Genomic DNA, 18903 nt, shown 5'->3' with positions numbered 1-18903 from the left:
TTTTTCCATTGATTTTTGGAGAGTGGAAGGAAGGGAAAGGAAGAAAAACATCACATTGATTGCCTCCAGCACACGTCCTGGTCTAACCCTTCTGTTGCATAAGCCCACGCTTCAACCACTGAGCCACACCAGCTAGGGCCCGTTTCACCAGTTTTACATGCACTCATTTGTGTATTTTGTTACCATGTTTAGATTCATGTGATCACCACATCAAGATAAGGTACAATTCCATTTCAAGGATCATTCCTATCCTTTTATAATCACAGCCACTTCCCTGCATAACTCCTGGCAACTACTAACCTGTTCTCCATTCTATAATTTTGTCATATCAAGGATGTAATATTAACCATACCTACTTCAGTTGCCCTGGAGACTCCACTGTATTACAGAATAAAATTTGAGGCTTACCACGACCAAGTTAAGTAAACTATTAAATATGAAAAAAGGCCCAAAAATGTGATGTTCTAGAAAACCTCATTTAAGGCCTGCACATAAAATTGTCATAGGCAGTGTTTATATTGTATATTCTTAACTATAGGTTGTTGAGCAGAACTTTACACACCCTAATTCTTCCTGACTTACTTATTTTTTAAAAATATGTTTGTATTGAATTTTAGAGAAAGAGGAAGATAGAGATAGGACAGATTTTGTTCTTTACCTTTCTAGTTATAACCTTAAGTATTTTGGGGGTCTAAAAATAACTAAAGTTTATTCATTAATTTTCATTCCATTCTACTATGTATGAACACACACACACATAGCTTTTGTATATTAGGGTATCAGTTTAAATGCCATAAAACAGGGTTTCTTTTTCCTTCTCTAAAAATAGACCCCAATAGAAACGTAGTAAGTGAACAAAAATCAGGAAGTATTCCATTACTACTTAAGAGTGGGAATACACAAGTAAAATATTATCTCCTTTCAAACTGTAAACTACTGATGAGAGAGGAACATCATTGATCAGAATCAAGCTAAAAACTCCAGCATGTGCCCTCTGTATTGAACCAATGACCTCTTGGTTTCTGGGTCAACGCTCAACCCCTGAGCCACACCAGCCAGGCTCTTCCTGACTTGTTGTAACATGCACTTTTGTTTTGGGACTTATTTTTACTCTAGCATGTAATTACATAATTTTGAATGCTTTTTAAATTATAAATTATTTGAGCAAGGACCTTGTCATATATCAAGAATCATAAACATTTAAATGTCTAGGAAATTAAGGCCTAGAAAAAAGGGAATTATCCCAAAATGCAAAATGGCCAAACACTGAAAAAGCTGGGTCTAGAACCTGAATCCTCCCACCAATTTTATTGACTCTTTTTTTTAACCATACCAGTTCTTCAAAGATGCACATATAGATGCTTAATAAATTCCATGTGAACTGAATATTATCTGTATATCAAAGTGAGTTTCTATGTAAAGACATTAGGAATTGTTTATAATTAACACAGAGCAAATGGAATAACTGAGTATAACAATTAGACAAAACATGAAAAGGCATCACAATGAACTCTGTACAATGGGGTTGAATCTTATTGGAACGAGGAAAATTTCAAGTTTTAAAGTCAGTGCATAAGACTAAAAATTACATATTGAAAAAAGTTACTAAAATTGACCCTAAAGCACAATACAGATCAGGTTTTTTTCCCAACTGAATGCCAACCAAGTAATTGGTTTACATTTAGAGAACAGTGTACAAAAATGATGCACACACACATAAGCTTTAAACAATATAATCACTTAACAAAGGCTCACGCCAGGAAAGGCACAGGGGAAAGACAGCTGAGGAAAGAGCAAATTATGAAATTTCCCACTTACTCTCCCTCCATCAGATTATACACCCATTGAATCTGAAGGCATGTGGGAAGACTCCTTCTCATTCAGCATTATTTTGTGTTTGTGGGAGTCACATGTTCTTGATACAATTTCATTGTTGTTTAAATGGCCACCACATTGTACTTGTGGCCTCGTCCCAAGTTCAAGTGATAGACTCCTGAGGCTACTCCAGAACAAACACCAACATCTCATACATCCCGATATTTAGAGGTCTTTCTCTCAACAAGGTTGCCAGTTTATCTTAATCATCCTGCCCTCAAGAATTCACAGAGAGATTTAAACCTATTACACTTTTAAGTCCTGGGCAGTCCTGGCCAGTTTGGCTTAGTGGATAGTGCTTCAGGCCTGCAGACTGAAGGGTCCCAGGTTCAATTTCAGTCAAGAGCACATGCCTGGGTTGCAGGCTAGATTCCCAATAGGGGGTGGGCAGGAGGCAACCTGTCAATGATTCTTTCTCATCCTATATAATAACTTATATAATAAAAGCCTAATATGCAAATTGTTCGACTGGGAGTTCGGCCGCTCGCTATGATATGCGCTGACCACCAGGGGGCAGTGTGGAACATGGCGGGCATCGGTGATGTGGCATTGGCAGCAGGCGGCAGCAGAGGTGCTGCTGGCCCCGATAAGCCCTGACAAGAGCGGGACCACAGTGGGATGGAGGAGCAGGTGAGCAGGCGGCACCAGGCCAAGGCGGTGCGAGCGGGGGACCAATTGCCTCACAGATGGCGACCAGCAGGGGCGGCAGGGTATGCGATCTTTCACCGGCTACCTGGGGGTGGGGGTGATGGGGACGGAGGTGCAGTGAGAATGTGGGGTATCCGCCAAGCTCGCTCTCACTCCCCGTTAACCTCCCCTGGGACGCCAGGGCTTGCGTGCCATGGAAGCCCCTGCGCTCAGGTGCTGGGTGCCCACAAGGAGCCTGCCCTGCACCTGTGTGGCCTCTTCCAGGTGAGCCGGGCCGCAGCCGCTGGGACTACAGAGGCCGGTGGGGCTCCCTGTGGGTTTGCGCAAGAGCTGGTCTGCAAGGCCGGCCAGGACAGAGCACGCTGCCCACCCGGCTTCCGTGCAGCACCGCTGGGCAGACCAGAGGCCCACATTGCGCCCTGGCCTGTGGCGTCCAGCTGCGCTCACCGCATCTCTGTGTGGGGATTCGGGCACCGTGACTCAGGTGGAGGGGAGGCGTGGGAACCTGGAGGCTCAGGTGCTGCTCAGGGCCCAGAGGTTAACTGGGACCTGCTCTTCCACGCTAGACATTCGTGCTTCGATCGCCGGCCAGGCCTAGGGACCGCACTTGTACACAAATTTCGTGCACCAGGCCTCTAGTCATTGATGTTTCTCCCTCTCCCTCTCCCTCCCTCTCTGAAATTAATAAAAATATAAAAAACAAAGAAAAAAGTTGGCAGCCTAGAGAATACTATTGAGAGTAAATATACAATTGTTGAAAATATGAACAGCAAAATGAATAAATACTACCAATCCTTTACCAAAAATCTTGTTATAATATCCCAGACCTAGATAATATTAAGTTTGATGATCAGGAATTCGATAATTTTTCCATTGATTTTTAGAGAGAGCAGAAGGGAGGGCAGAGGGGAAGGAGAGAGAAACATCGATGTGAGAGAGATACATCAATTGGTTGCTTCTCGGCTGGGAATCGAACTGCAACCAAGGTATGCATCCTAGACCAGGAATGGAACCTGTGACCCTTTGGTCTGTGGGCCAACACTCTAACCACTGAGAAAAACTGCTCAGGGCCAAAGTATTTTCTTAATTAGGGCTAAATAACTTGTCCAAAGCCAATAGCAGCTAACTAGTAAAATTAGGTCTAAAGTCCAAGTTCCCTCCAGAAAGATATGAATCTTAAAAGATAAAAACTGTTCTGCAGTACTGTATCTTGCTACATAGCTCAAAGGATAATGGAAGGCAGATTAAAGATTATGCCAGAATGTGGTTGGGGAGGAATAAGCAGAAATGAAGGATTCAGATTAAAATTTCCCTTTTGCTATTTTTGCAAAAAATTCCCTACATGAGACCAGAGCTATCACTACTGCCATCTGCTGGTTGGAAAAAACACCACACCATTTACCTGTGAATATTCTAAATCAAATCTCCATGAATTTTCATACAGCCAGTCCATACACTGGGAAATTGGTTTAAGGCTGTGATAGATAATAGGTATTATTTTCCCCCACCACTAAAAATAAGGCAATTTATTTTACAAACATGGCAACTGACTAGATGTAATCTCAGACTACTATTTATATAGTTGAAACTATTTAAAAAACAAACAAAACACCAATATACCAGCCGATGAAACAATTTTATTTCACAGTTGTATTTAAAACCAGAAAGACAATGAGTTCTTCATATAAAAACATTAGTAAAGGCAACTGTACTTTCTAGAAAATGATTATATAGACCCTCTCCAAAAAAAAAAAAAAAATGCATCCCATTATATGGTTTCAGTGAAGCTGCTTGCAATTTGAAACCTCACATCTGGACTGATTCCTAAAACATACCATTTGGTTCAAAGTATAGAATATTGTCATCAGTACATGTTCCTGCATTCTTACGCATTTGCTAATACACATATGGACTGGGGGATTATCACTTAATGCTCCATTGGTTTATTAGCCTTTTCTGCAGGTTCATCAGCAGGTTGAGCAGGCTTAAGAGAGGAAGAAAAAAGAAAATATGCAATATTACATTATAAAGAAATCTATGAGAAAAAGGGGTTAGGTATATTTTCAATACTCAAGTTTTAGTTCATTGCCCTGTTGAAATTTCTAAACAAAGGTTGTTGTTTTTTAAATAGATATAGTGTTACAGTTCTGAAAACTTGAGCATCATTGAACAATTCTAGCATTTTATCATACTTTATATCTTGCTCAAGAATAAAAAGCCTTCCAACAGCAGTTTCAATAATGCAAATCTTGCTTCTCCAAATACCAACAATACCCTTTTCAAATTGAAAAGAAACTAATGCTGTAGAAGAAATTTCTGAACAGGACACTTTATTTTCAATAGCAAATAAGCATATATAAATAGCAAATGGGCATTCTAAATATCCAATATAAAAGACCAACATGTAATGAGATTCACCAACACGTCTTGATCCTTTCTCAGTATTTGTGAAGAGCTAACTTCGCTTCTAAAGCTGGTCCCCAGTTAATTTTCTCTGTTCCCACTACTATAGACTCCTGGCTGGCCCTATGACTTGCTTTAGTCAACAAGATGTGCTGAAGTGATGCTGTGCCAGTCCTGGGCCTCAGCCTCAAGAATGTTTTGAACTTTTGTAAACTCTGAGCTGCCACCCTGCTGAAGAGACCCTTGAGAAAGAAAGACCCCCAAGACTACATGGACAGAGGCCCAGCCATTCCAACAGAGGGCCCAGCCTTCTAATTGTCTCTGTAAGATACCTAAAAAGTGTGAGTAAAGACATGTGAGTAAAACCATCTTGGACTGACTGCAATGTTTTAGAGACCCAAGTGAGACCAGCAAAAGAACCATCTAGCTGAGTCCCAATCAACCCACAGAATTGTGAGAAATATAAAATATATAACTAATCAACCCTTTTTGTGTTTATGGAGACCACTCCCCCCTCAGTATTTTACTTTACTCAGCTTAGTTTTGCTATTGCCATTTGAATTATGAGCTTATCTCAATAATTAAAGACAAAAATGGTAGATTTACACAGTTGTAGAAGGAACAGTTTACTATAGAACAAAGCCTCTTGTGTTATGACTAGTTATATACCTGTGCCTTTCTCTGTGGCCTTTCTTCAAGGCCTTCCAGGAATGGAGACACATCATCATCATCATAAATCGTAAACTCCAAGTCTTTACCAACAATTCCAATGGAAACATTCTGAGAAGGGGAAAAGGTAAAAATTTAAAAATCAAGAAAATTTAGGTTGAAAAATGCTTATGTTAAATGTGGGGGGGGGGGCAGAATAAAAATGTATATAGCACTTGAATAACACTTAACTAGTAAGCTCTTGTAATTTGCAATTTAAATACTCACTTTTGATAATCATGAATAACCCCAAAGGTCTATGTCATCTAGAAAATTTGCACATTGGCTCATAATGGAAATGTGCTGTAGACAAGTGTGAGGGAGCAAACCACTTAGCTAGGAAGTAAGCCTAACTCCTAAGAAATAATCAAATTTATCACTCATATAAGTTAAGAGATGATGGTTCTTACCAAGGAAACAGTAAGTTTTGGGGTCTAAAGAGCTGAATATAGTGGGGGCTTGCAACTATTTTTTACATGGAAAAATTAAAGAGCAATGCTTAAAATGTTCAGTGAATGCCAACCACTGCAAAATAGCTCCTGTAAATTAAAATTTTAGTGAAAATTGCAGGCATACGGATATAAAGGCCATTTTCTATGATTCAGTAAAACTATGAAATCAGAAAGCCAGATACCTGAGCTAAAGTTTCCAAACTGTAAATGTCCACAGTCCATACCCAACTTTTAAAAGATAGTTACCTTGGAGTGATGGCATTATAGACATTTTAAACACATTTTTAAAATTTAATGTACGTTCCTAATTTTTTTTTATTTTTAGATTTTTAGAGGGAGGAAAGGGGAGGAGAGGGAGAGGGAGAGGGAGAAAAACATCAATGTGAGAGATACATAGATTGGCCCGCCTCTCGCACGCACGCAAGCTGACCAAGATTGAACCTGCAACCTAGGTATGTGCCCTGAACAGGAATCAAACCCGGGACCTTCCAGGGCATGGGATGATGCTCCAACCGAGCCACACTGGCCATGGATCCTAATTTTTTTTAAAAAGAATATTATTTTTATAACAGGAAAATTTATTTTAGAAAAGATTATGCAGGCTATAAAGTTTTCACATACATACTAAATAGTTATCTAACCACTATAACAAAATGGATTTATAATATTCTGACTGATCTCACTTTAATAAATAATCATTAACTTCAAGGAGGCCTTTAATGGTTCCTGCATTGTGCTGTACAGGTCCCTAGATCATCCAATCTCCCATTCTCTTGGATAACTCTACCATTCCCCATTCTCCTTACAGATGAAAACCTTGCTATTTCACCGAGAAAATAAAAGCAAATTAAAGAGAACATTCACAAGCTCCCACAGAATCCACTCTTTCCTGTATCTGTGTCTCTACATTCTCTCCCTTTCTGTTACTGAATCATCCAATTTCTTCTCTAAGACCTAACTTTCCACCTGTGTACTGTTCACAAAGAAATTGGTCTAGCAGTTTTTCTCATATTTCTCATACATATATGGTTCCCTTTATACTGAATTATTCTCATGCAGCAGACATGCTATAATTTCTCTCATCTAAAAAACCAAAATAGCCTGGCCACTATGGCTCATTTGGTTGAGCATCATCCCATGCACCAAGAGGTCGCTGGTTGATTCCAGGCCAGGGCACATGCCTGGGGTTGTGGGCTTGATCCCCAGTAGGGGGCGTGCAAGAGGTAACCGATCAATGATTTCTCTTTCTATCTCGCTCTGTTTCTATCTCCCTCTCTTAAAAAAAAAATAAATAAAAACATGTTCAAAAAAATACAAAATAACCAAACTCCTTTTTTTCTCTTTTAGCCACCACCCCATTTCTCATATCCTTCAAAGAGCTGTGCATCAATTCCTCTTCTCCCATTCTCTCCTGATTCCATTCCTGTCAGGATTTTGCCCCACCATTCCATTAAGATTGTCTACTCAAGTTCCCAGAGACATAACTGCTAATCTAATGATTAATTCTCAATCCACATCTTCCTTGATTAGCAATTTTTCATTTCCTCCTCCTTAAAATAGTTTCTTCATTTGCTTTTAAGGATGCCTCTTTTTCCAAGTTTCCCTCCTACCTCCCTGGCCATCTTTTTCAGACCTTTTTGCTAATACCTATTCACTTCTCAATCTCTAAAGGTTAGAGTGCCCTTGGCCCAGTCTTCAAACCTCCTGTCTAACTATTCAATTCCTTTAGCAATCACATCCAGTCCAGTCTCTATAAGCCATCTATAAAAATAAAAGCATAATACGCTAATTAGACTGGGTGTCCTTCCAGACGACCTTCTGGACGAAGCCGGGGCTAGGAGGAGTCAGGGTCCTGGATGCCTGCTTGCGGCCGGAGGGAAGCCCAGGTCCTGGGTGCTAGAGGGAAGCCGGTACAGGCCAGGGAAAGAAGGCCTACTCTTGCATCGGGCATCTAGTTTCTACATAAAGACTCTTAAGATTTGTAACTCCAGGCTAAACATTCTCTACCAAAATCCCGGGGGTGCTCATCTGATAACTGCTTACTCTGTATAGCCAAATGGGCAAACAATTTTATATGTCCTAAACTAACTTCCTGATTTTCCTCCACAACCTCTACCCAAAAACCTATTTCTTCCCCTTTTTTATCCATATCAGTAAATCATAAATATCTTTCTTTTACCAGGCCCAAACTTTTAAGACATCTCTCTCCTCCCCAGCACCCCCATCTCACCCTCACAACCAAATCGTTAGCAAACTTTTTAGCTCTAATTTCAAAACATACCCAAAATTGAACCCCTTCTTGTCATCTCAAACTCTATGACTCTGCCTAATCTGCAACAATCTCTCACCTGAATGACTGTAAGTCTTAAAACTATTCCCACCCATGCTCCCACTAGAATCTGTTCTCAAAATAGCAGCCAGAGTCTTTTAAAACCTAAATCAAATCATGGTATTCCTCTGTTCAAACTCTAACAGCCCACTCATAGTAAAATCCAAAGTGCTTATCATAGGACATACTCAATCCATTACCTCTCTGACTTCCTTTCTTCACTTCTTGATCACTAACTCCAACACTACCAGCCTCCTTGTCTTGAAAACTAGAAACATTCTGGACCCAAGGCCCTTCCTTGCACTTGCATTCCCTGGAATAATCTTGCTCTAGTCATCTGTATGGCTCACTCACTCACTTTCTTTAGATCTTTTCCTCAAGTTCCAGTTTCTTTTTTTATTTTTTGTTTTTTAAATACCTGCAGGCTCCGATCGCTCAATGGTGAACGGGGAAGTGGGGGTGGGTGGCGGCGGGGCTGGCTGCCGGCAGCCAGAGAAGATGGCCCTGATCGCAGGCCAGGCCTAGGGACCGTATCCGCGCCCAAATTTCGTGTGCCAGGCCTCTAGTGTTTACTATATTTTCAATGTTTAGTGCCTGCATGTGGGATGTGCTTAATACATTTATTTGTCAACTAAATTAATAATATAAAGATACTCCTATCTGCTGAAGGAATAAAGAACATTCTACATCAGACCTATTGGCTTTATACAAAAACAAAAAAAGTTCAAAAGGAATTTCAAAATCAGATCACTAAATGAACAGCTTAAAAAAAAGAATGAGCCAAGGCAACCATCTCCCAAATTAAAGATCTGTAAGCATACACTCCTCTATTACTTAAATTTATGCAATTAATGATTAAACTGTAATGTTAATATCTACAATTGGAAAACATGGTATTTACCTTTGTAGTTAGATCTTGTTCTGCAGGAAGTGTCTCTCTTAAAGCACGCAGACCATGCTTAACCAGTTCATTCAAATTGCCTATATATAATAAATTAACAATTATTTCTTAATTCCGTCTTCATGCTAGCCTTCTTTTATTAGTTAGATCTATACATTGAAACCATGGTTTTAGTCACATTAAATATATCACAATAAAAACAGCCAAAAGTTTAATGTTTAGCCCTATAATCTTCTAGAAATGATAACATTGCTGATTATTGTTTTATTTAATGAGGACATATGGTTTTTTACTGAATTTGACTTTTCCTTATGCTGAGTTAAATCAAAATCCTGATTCACAAATGATAAAGCTCAAAGGCTTGTAGCAAAACTAGACAGAGACATCACAAGAGAATAAAACTATAGGTCGATTTGACTTATGAATATAGACACACAAAAAACCTCAACAAAACACAGCAAACTGAATCTAGCAATATTTATATGTTTATATAAGCACTTATACATATAGTTTATATCATACACTATGACCAAAAGGGATTTCTCCCAGAAATGCAAAGATGGTTGAACATTCAAAGTCAATTAATGCAATATACCACAATAGAAAGGGGAACAACCCACATGATCACCTCAATAAATGATTTAAAAAGCTTGTGTTAAAATTTAAGACCTTTGCATAAGCAAAGCACTTGGAAACCTGCCCTATCATCTCACATTTCTTAAAAATATTTTTTTATTGATTCAGAGAGGAAGGGTGAGGGAGAGATAGAAACATCAATGATGAGAGAGAATCATTGACCAGCTGTCTCCTGCATGGGGATCAAGCCCGCAATCCGGGCATGTGCCCTTGAGTGGAATCGAACCCAGAACCCTTCAGTCCACAGTCGACACTCTACCCACTGAGCCAAACCAGCTAGGACCATCTCACATCTTTTACCTTTTTTTCCTACAGCTACACTGAGTTTTTACTTGTTTATGCAGAAATGTCAGTGTGGCTAAAAGTAAGAACAGAGAAATAGAAAAGTAACAGTTGCAAACAGTGTTTCTCAACTGTTTGGGGCACACTTCAGAACAACTGAATCAAGATTCTTCAAGGTTGGGGACACATATTTGTAGTTGAAAAAGTCCTATTAGTGAATGTAACTACTGTGTTAGTTAGAAGGGCTAACAACTAGCATATGTAACAGAAATAATAAATACTTCACAGGCTTAATTTTTTAAAAAATTCTTACTGTAAGATTGGTAGTTTTCTTCATTTAGGATGCTGTGTTAATTCACTATATAAAGACTGGAGGGGGCAAATAAAAATCACTTACACTCCATAAACTCAGACATATGTCTCTCCAAGTAAGTACGAGCTGATTGAGAACGGGCTCCAATGGACATAGCTCTGCAGTCAAAATAGTTAGCTGATGGACAGGTTTGGAAAATATGAGGGCCCATATCCTACAAATAGGAGGGGGGAAAAACCACGTAATTCTTGATTTTGATTGAGCTAAAAATTAGAAAATTTCTAGTCAGTTTTTAAAAAATCATTAAAATGTAAAAAATATTCTGTGAACTTACATCATAACCAGCAATAAGCAGTCCAACACCATATGGTCTTCGGCCATATCTTTGTGTTGGTATCTGGGTCTCTTAAACTAGTTAAAGAGCCTGTTCTAACAAGAAATAAAATACTATCTTTTCAAATTAAAATTAACAAAGAACTTTGATTTTTTTAAATTTCTGCATAATCTACCATAGGAAGAAGAAAATAAAACAGAGCAATATTTCTTTGGCCTATTATTAAAAAAATGTTCAACTATCCACCAAAAAATGTTCAACTATTCACAAAATGTTTTCTTCTCATAAAGAGAATTTCCATTTGTTTTGGATATAAGCAGTCAAGAATATTTTTAGGACATCTAGAACCAAAAAAAAAAGTTTAAATCTCCTCTTGGTTAGTTTTACTGAAATTGAACTTATTTATGTCTGCAAAATATCAATTACTTATAAGGGCTAATGATAGAGCAAACCAATTCCATATTTTAGAACCCATTCTTCCATAGTAAAAGTTCCCATAATTCTTTCTAAATTTTAAATATTCTGTTATTGAAAAGCAACTAACTTTTTCCCGCAATCTTACCTATGTTATATATTACAATATTTCTAATAACTTACACAAAGGATTAAGTATCAAAATTCTTTAAAGTTCATGTCCAAAATGCTAACATAAAAAGGATACTGCTTCCAATTAGAGATACAAGACGAGACAGAGGAAGAGGCTGTCAAATACAAATCTGGAATCCAAACACTCCTGGCGCATAAAATTACTAAAAAAGAAACAAGAAAAATTAGTAATTTCAAATCACAGAGTTATTCAAATCTAAATTAAGTAGTTTGATTTCATTTTGCTCTCTTCCAGACACTTACATGGATTACATTCATATAAGGGAACCAGAAAGACATGGAAGGATGCGTTTTTATATCAAACTCTGGGGGTAGGGGAGTACATGAAGTTTCAACAAAAACAAAAAAAACCCTCAGAACTAAAATATTCCTTTAGAAAACCTTTGTTTCAGGGCACTTTATAGAACAGCAAGAAGGCTGAGTGAGAGAAAAAGAACATTCTCTCTTCTCTTATCCTTACCACTGTCAAAAAGATTATCTTGAATTCTGTCTTTAGCCAGGAACAAGTTTACTCTGTTTTTTCTTGAAAACTAAAATTTCCGCAAGACAGCAATTGCAAGAAATAGAATCCATACTAAGACATTGTTACTTGTTCCTGACTATTGAATCTCACTACTAAACCTGGCAAGATTCAAGCAAGTCTGACATTGGGGAAAAGGGAATTCATGCTTAACTATTAAAGGCAAGAGGATAAACAACAGATATCCGCCTTTCTTTCTGTGTTGCTTTGTTCAATTTGTGTGCAAGTCACATCTGATGATTAAATGCTGACTGTAGGAACCAAGCTCTTTGCTCAGTACTTTATTTAAGTCCACTTCCCAAGGCTATCTCAGACTGCATTGCCCCAATATTGCATGTACTAATCACATGTGACTACTGAGCACTTAAGAAGTGGGTGGTCTAAATTAAAATGTATCATAAATACCAAATACACATGCAATGTCAAAGAAATTTAGTATAAAAAAACAATGTAAAATATCTCAGTAGTTTTTGTATTGATTACATGTTGACAAGGCATTTTAGATAGATTGGGTTAAATAAAATGTTTGACAGTGCAATATATTTTACATTTTCAAGAACTGCCAGAAATCAATGTTGTCACTATACTACTGATTTAAGAGAACAGGAGTTCGCTGGATAACTTAAAAATCTTAAAACATTAGCATTAATTTCCCCTTAGTGGTTATATTCTTTCTTCCCTATTTAAGTCACAGACTTAAACATATTAGTTTTGGTTTATTACCTCCCATATCCCAATACACACACTCACATATTACCTGAAGGTACTGTTAAGTGCTCTACATATTAGGCTACTTAATAATAACCTTGAAAAAAAATAATACTAAAAAAATTGAGAGTTTAAGCAACTAATCCAATCTCAGATACTAAGTGCAGAGGCAGGAAGTAAACTCATTCTATGTGATTTCAAAGCCTTAGCTCTTCATTTACAAAATGCCTTTCAACTAGAAATAATCTTCATTTCCTTTGGACTCCCACAAACATCTATATATTACTCTTCACGTTCTACCTTTTATTATAGATATATTACTAGATTTGCATTTCCTAGTTACAAGATCTATATCTGAATCACCTGTGTATACTATGCAGTATCCAGAATTAAGTTTTTCAAAAAATAAATTCTGGTGTATGAAAGAAAGCAAGGGTAGTTCAGCTGTTTCTCAGAAATCAGAAAAAAGTTGTCAAGCTCTTCTTAGACAAAACATCATCTCAAACAATATACACTGAGTTACTAATTTCACATTATTCAGGGATTTCTCAAATGTGCTAATATGCTTAATTCTATTTGTTATTATTATAAGAATCAAGAAATGGAATACTTAATAATTGAGCCCAAATCCACTAAAGTGTTCACAATTTTAACTTATAAATACTCTGGTAGAGAACTCTCTAACATATCTTAACTGGTTCTTCTCTAGAAATGAAATCAATGATAAGTCAAAAGGGATGTTGCTTGTTTTTCATGATCATACTCACCATAGCAGTCTAGCATCAGCAGTCAGTCCCGCAATTGAAATACCAATATGGTTGTCGACATGGAGAATTTTTTTCTGATGAGCTGCAAGCTCTGACTGTGCTCTCTAAAAACAGACATTATAAGACATACAAACAAGTTTAAAATTTTATCATCTATACAGTGAAACTTACGCTTGATAGTTGTTTTCTAAACGAGGAAGATACACTTATTGCTTTACTTACTTACCTTCAATGCAACCAGTACTGCATGGGTTTTTGATTTCAGACCAACTGTGGCTGAACCTTGTTTGACAGCTTCCATGGCATATTCAATTTGATGAATCCTGCCCTAAAAAAAAAAAAATAACAAGGTATCTTAGAGTCATCTTACAAGACCCTCTTGTAAATTTAAAGAGTTCCCAAATCTCAGGTGAGCACAGTTAAATCTCAAATGATTGTTTTTAAACCAGACAACTTACTTTAATGATAAATTTAGGGCCCAGGACTGTCCAAAGTGATTCTATCCCATTTTCTCACAGCCTACAATCTCATGAGTTTCTAAACATACTGCAGCCACCAAAAGCCACTTCACAGAAATTGTATGAAACATTTACCTGAGGGCTCCAAACAGTGACATCATTGTCATACTGGTTGCGAAACTGAAAGTAAAAGAAAATAGACCTATTAATATAAGAACATTACACATCCCAACTCTTAACTAGCTCTATTATTTAAAAAAAAAAAATGTTTTCCTGCCCAGCTGGTGTGGCTCAGTGGTTGAGCGTTGACCTATGAACCAGAAAGTCACGGTTTGATTGCCAGTCAGGCACATGCCCAGAGTGCAAGTTCAATCCCCAGTGTGGGGCATGCAGGAGGCAGCTGGTCAATGATTCTCTCTCTACATCGATGTCTCTCTCTCTCTCCCTTTCTCTCTCTCTCTCTCTCTTAATCTCTGAAATCAATAAAAACAACTTTTAAAAAAGTTTTCCCATCTGTTCCCATTCAACATTAATACAATGCTGTTAATACAATCTTACTGTAAGGTCACTACTGTATGTACTTAGTTGCAAGCCAGTTCGACATACACCATGAGCTAGTGGGTGAGGGTGGAAGCAGATCTGGGTGGGGCCTTTCTTCCCAACTTCCAATCCTACCAAAGACCATACACAGGATTCCTTTTGGGTTCCGTCAATTCCGTAAGTTCATGTGTGTCAACTCTCCTTCATATCTTTGCTTATGTTCTTCCCTTATACCAGCCTTCAATAAATAATCAAAAGCATTCCTTTTTGAAAATCTAGCTCAAATGTCTCTCTCTTGAAGTTTCTCCACCTTTTCTTCCAGCTTTCCCCCAGCACATACTCCCACCAGTTCTTTACCTCGCGTCCTTTCTTCCTTATATGATGATTTGGGGACATGTCTATTTTATCTTGGAATGCTCACCATACTTAAAATAGTGCCTTGTAGGTACAGACCTTCCTATTGAAGGAATAAACACAAAAATGTCCTCAGGAAGGCAGAAGTGGACGCAAATAGCGACAGCGACAGAACCATTACCGCTTTAATGACTTTTTTTTTTAAACAAGTCTACCAGAGCAGTCCTTGGGAGAATTATCACGGGGGTGAACAGGTTGAGTCCTGGAAGCCCTGAGACCTATGTTGTAATCCTGATAACATCACACCTCCTCTCAGCCTCGGTTTACTCATCTAGATGTAAAACGAGGTGACTGGACAATGTGGCTGAAAATGGCCTTCTCTCATGGAGTTCTAGGGGAGACGGCAATTAGATGGGCACAGCAGGAAAATGCACGCGGTACCGGAACCCCAAACCCTGGGGTCAAGTCCGCAATGGCAGTACCGAGAGGCCTCCAACTCAAGTCCCTATTTTCCCCTCCCTTTCCCCCCCGCGCAGAGCACGAGGGACCATTCAGTACCGCTCAGCATCTGCTCCACTGAAAGAACTTGAAGGGCGAACGAGGCTAGTTCACGGAGGAAGTAGTGTCTGAGGCCCGGGAGAAAGTGAAACCAAACCCGGATAAAGGCCGCACCGACTCCCGACCGCCCCTCTCTCCCCCGGCCGGGCCGGAGATGCTGAATCACTGCCCGAACCCTCACGCCGGCTCTGGTTTCCGTGCCCCGTGGCCCCCAGCCGCTCTAAGGACTGACTAGAGACGCGGCTCGCCACCGGCCAGTTAGCGGACCTCTGCCCCAACCCTGCCTGGGCTTGGAACCCAACGCACCATGGTTCCGACGCGGCCCTGGCTGGCGGCTCCTCCTGCAAAGCTGCGGATCACGGAGCGCTGCCGAAACTACCGCTCGGCGATCGACAGGGAAGTCTACGTCACTTCGACGGCAGAGGCGCAGGGCAGAGCATTCTATCCCAGAGACATCGATCGATAGGCGCCCAACGCTTCCCCGCCCTCCGAGCTCTGACGTTCGGAGGTGGGCGGGGCCTCGGAGAAGGTGGCACTGAGATTGGCGGGAAATCCCGGGCCAGGATGTCCCCGGCGCCGAAGAGCTGCTGGGCGGCCAGCACCAAGTTACGCTTCTTGCATCCTCGCGACTGACCTGTGTGTTGCAGACACATCTCCTCCAGTTTCTCACTGGCCCGGCCGGATGCCCCCGAAGTGCTCGAGAAGACCGCTGCGACTCGGGTGATCCAGTGCGCGGCTCAGCCTCTCGTGTACCTTCCACCGAGATTGGGTGTGTGGTGTGACCGGGCGAAGAACGAGGCTGCCGCGAGAAAGGCACGACATAGCGGGCCATCTTCTGGGTCAACCATAACACTCTGGCTGGAGCATGTTGTCTGTGTACATGCTTTTCTTTCCGCTTTGGAATCCAAAAGGAGAACTCATCTTCCAGGGCCTGTTGTCATTGGTCCTTCTTCGTCATTATTGTTGGTTTCCTCCCACCAGACTGAACTTTTTGAGGGCATTAATGTCTTTCTGTTACCCGCCCCCCCTAAACCAAGCGCAGTTCCTGATAGATTAGGTCACTGAGAAAAAAAAAAAAAGGACACTCTCTTCCGAAATATGTATTTTCTCTTTGAGAGCATTAGTAAGTCCCTAAGATTAAATAGTTGAGGACACTGCAGTTGCCAACCTAACGTCTACCGACGGCCGACGATGACTTATTTTCTTTATAATGAAGAAAGGATGAGTTCCTAGGCTCAGGTAAGAGTGGAAAGGATCCCTCAGGAGGCTGGCCGGTGTGGCTCAGTGGTTGAGTATCCGCCTATGAACCAGGAGGTCATGGTTCGCTCTGGCTGGAGCATGTTGTCTGTGTACATGCTTTTCTTTCCGCTTTGGAATCCAAAAGGAGAACTCATCTTCCAGGGCCTGTTGTCATTGGTCCTTCTTCGTCATTATTGTTGGTTTCCTCCCACCAGACTGAACTTTTTGAGGGCATTAATGTCTTTCTGTTATCCGCCCCCCCTAAACCAAGCGCAGTTCCTGATAGATTAGGTCACTGAGAAAAAAAAAAAAATGGACACTCTTCCGAAATATGTATTTTCTCTTTGAGAGCATTAGTAAGTCCCTAAGATTAAATAGTTGAGGACACTGCAGTTGCCAACCTAACGTCTACCGACGGCCGACGATGACTTATTTTCTTTATAATGAAGAAAGGATGAGTTCCTAGGCTCAGGTAAGAGTGGAAAGGATCCCTCAGGAGGCTGGCCGGTGTGGCTCAGTGGTTGAGTATCCGCCTATGAACCAGGAGGTCATGGTTCAATTCCCGGAGGTCATGGTTCGATTCCCGGAGGTCATGGTTCGGTTCCCAGGGGCCATGGTTCGATTCCCTGAGGTCATGGTTCGATTCCCTGAGGTCATGGTTCGATCCCCAGTAGATCCCCAGCGTGGGGCGTGCAGGAGGCAGCTGATCCGTGATTCTCTCTCATCATTGATGTTTCTAGCTCTCTCTCCCTTCCTCTCTGAAATCAACAAAAACATATTTTAAAAAAGGAAAGGATCCTTAAGGATGTGAGCTTTGAAGGTGAAGTAACACTCAGTGATTGAGTCAAGTTTGGGACAATTGAGTATCACTCTTTTTAAACACTTTCACTTATATATTTTGGACATTTTTCCATGTTAAACAATTTCCAGGTTAAACACAGCCTCCTAGTATTCCTCCTTATGTCCATATATTTTATTTACCGAAGTCCCTATTGTTTAATATTTAAGTACCCCTCCTCCCAAGCAATTTATTTATGAGCTGTTTGGTACATTTTTTCGTGTACATCTCTGTTCCCTTCTTTAGAATCTTTAGAATAAATTCATAAAAATGGAATTGCAGAGTTAAATGAAATGGATATTTCTAAGGCTTTTGATAAAAAGTGCTCATTGCCCTCCAGAAATGTTTTACCAATTTACTCTGAACAATAGTATATGAATGTCCTCCTCCTTAAATTCAACAATATTAGTTGTCATTTTTTAAAATCACTGTTAATTTAGTGGATTAAAATAACAGATTTAAATTGACAGATTGTTCTCTTTTGTTTCTCCAGCACCTAGCACAATGCCTCGCACATACTAACTGCTTAATGAATATTACTGAATGAATAGTACACTTAAAAAGTATGGCCATCTTTTCATATCCATAAGTAATGATCTGTATTGTTTTCAACAGTTGCATAGTATTCCCTTGTGTAGGAATCTAATAATTTACTTAATTATGGGTGGCAATTAGATTATTTCCAAGTCTCTGCTACTATAAAAATACTATATAATGAATATTTTATCCATACATTGCATAGTACCAAAGATGGCTATCTAAAACTTTGTGTTTTTAGTACTCTTCTAGTAGAATCTTTAAATTTGAAAATATTTACAGTAAAATTGTAGAATTGCTTGCACTTTAATGTCACCATGCTAGATATTCTCTGTTACCCCTGTGTATCTACTTCACCCTTTATGGATTACAGCAGCAATTCCCTTCCTCTCTGGCTTCTGGTTGAACTCAGCTGATGGAGGGTGCCAGCAGGAGATCAGAAGGCAGTAGGAGATAAAGTATTTATTACCCCTTCTCTCTCCATGTTGGCACCAGGTTGGCAGTGGTACGGCATCGTCTCTTGCTGTTTTCCTACCCACATTCTGATCATACTCCCTTCAGTTGCCCCTTTTGCTGTGCCATCTGTTTCTTGCTGCTACTCTGACTGATATAGTAATATTTTATATTTTTACAGGGTGCAGGTGGTCTAATACTTTTTTTTCAATATGAGAAAAACCTGTTATCTTTTCTTGAGGTTTAGTGTATATTATGCTTCTAGGAACAATATCAGTAGGTTTAAAACAGCTGGAAAATAGAACCTAAGATTGTGATATATGCCCTTCCCTGTTTTGTACCTGCTCAGATATCTAATAAAAATCATTTTGCAGTTGTTCTTTTTTTAAAAAATTCATTCTTTTTTATTTTTATTTATTTATTTATTTATTTACTAGAGGCCCG

The 18903-nt window shown here is 39.5% G+C and overlaps 1 protein-coding gene across 1 annotated transcript in view; it reads right to left on the bottom strand.

Annotated features, from left to right (window-relative positions):
• Nucleotides 1-4256: 4256 nt before the first annotated feature.
• PSMA1 (proteasome subunit alpha 1) overlaps nt 4257-18903 on the bottom strand; it is an 89541-nt gene continuing 74894 nt past the window's right edge. Inside the window, 10 exon segments of the mRNA XM_014533071.1 lie at nt 4257-4507; nt 5596-5706; nt 9317-9396; nt 10632-10761; nt 10882-10952; nt 11543-11584; nt 11587-11630; nt 13483-13586; nt 13709-13810; nt 14076-14120. Of these exon segments, the coding sequence (XP_014388557.1) occupies nt 4451-4507; nt 5596-5706; nt 9317-9396; nt 10632-10761; nt 10882-10952; nt 11543-11584; nt 11587-11630; nt 13483-13586; nt 13709-13810; nt 14076-14120 (786 nt within the window). The 3' untranslated portion in view covers nt 4257-4450.

Source organism: Myotis brandtii, unplaced genomic scaffold (genome assembly GCF_000412655.1).
Source record: "Myotis brandtii unplaced genomic scaffold, ASM41265v1 scaffold934, whole genome shotgun sequence".
Classification (NCBI taxonomy): Eukaryota; Metazoa; Chordata; class Mammalia; order Chiroptera; family Vespertilionidae; genus Myotis; species Myotis brandtii.
Note: the sequence above shows the minus strand (reverse complement) of the source record. Positions and strands in the feature narration are given on the sequence as shown.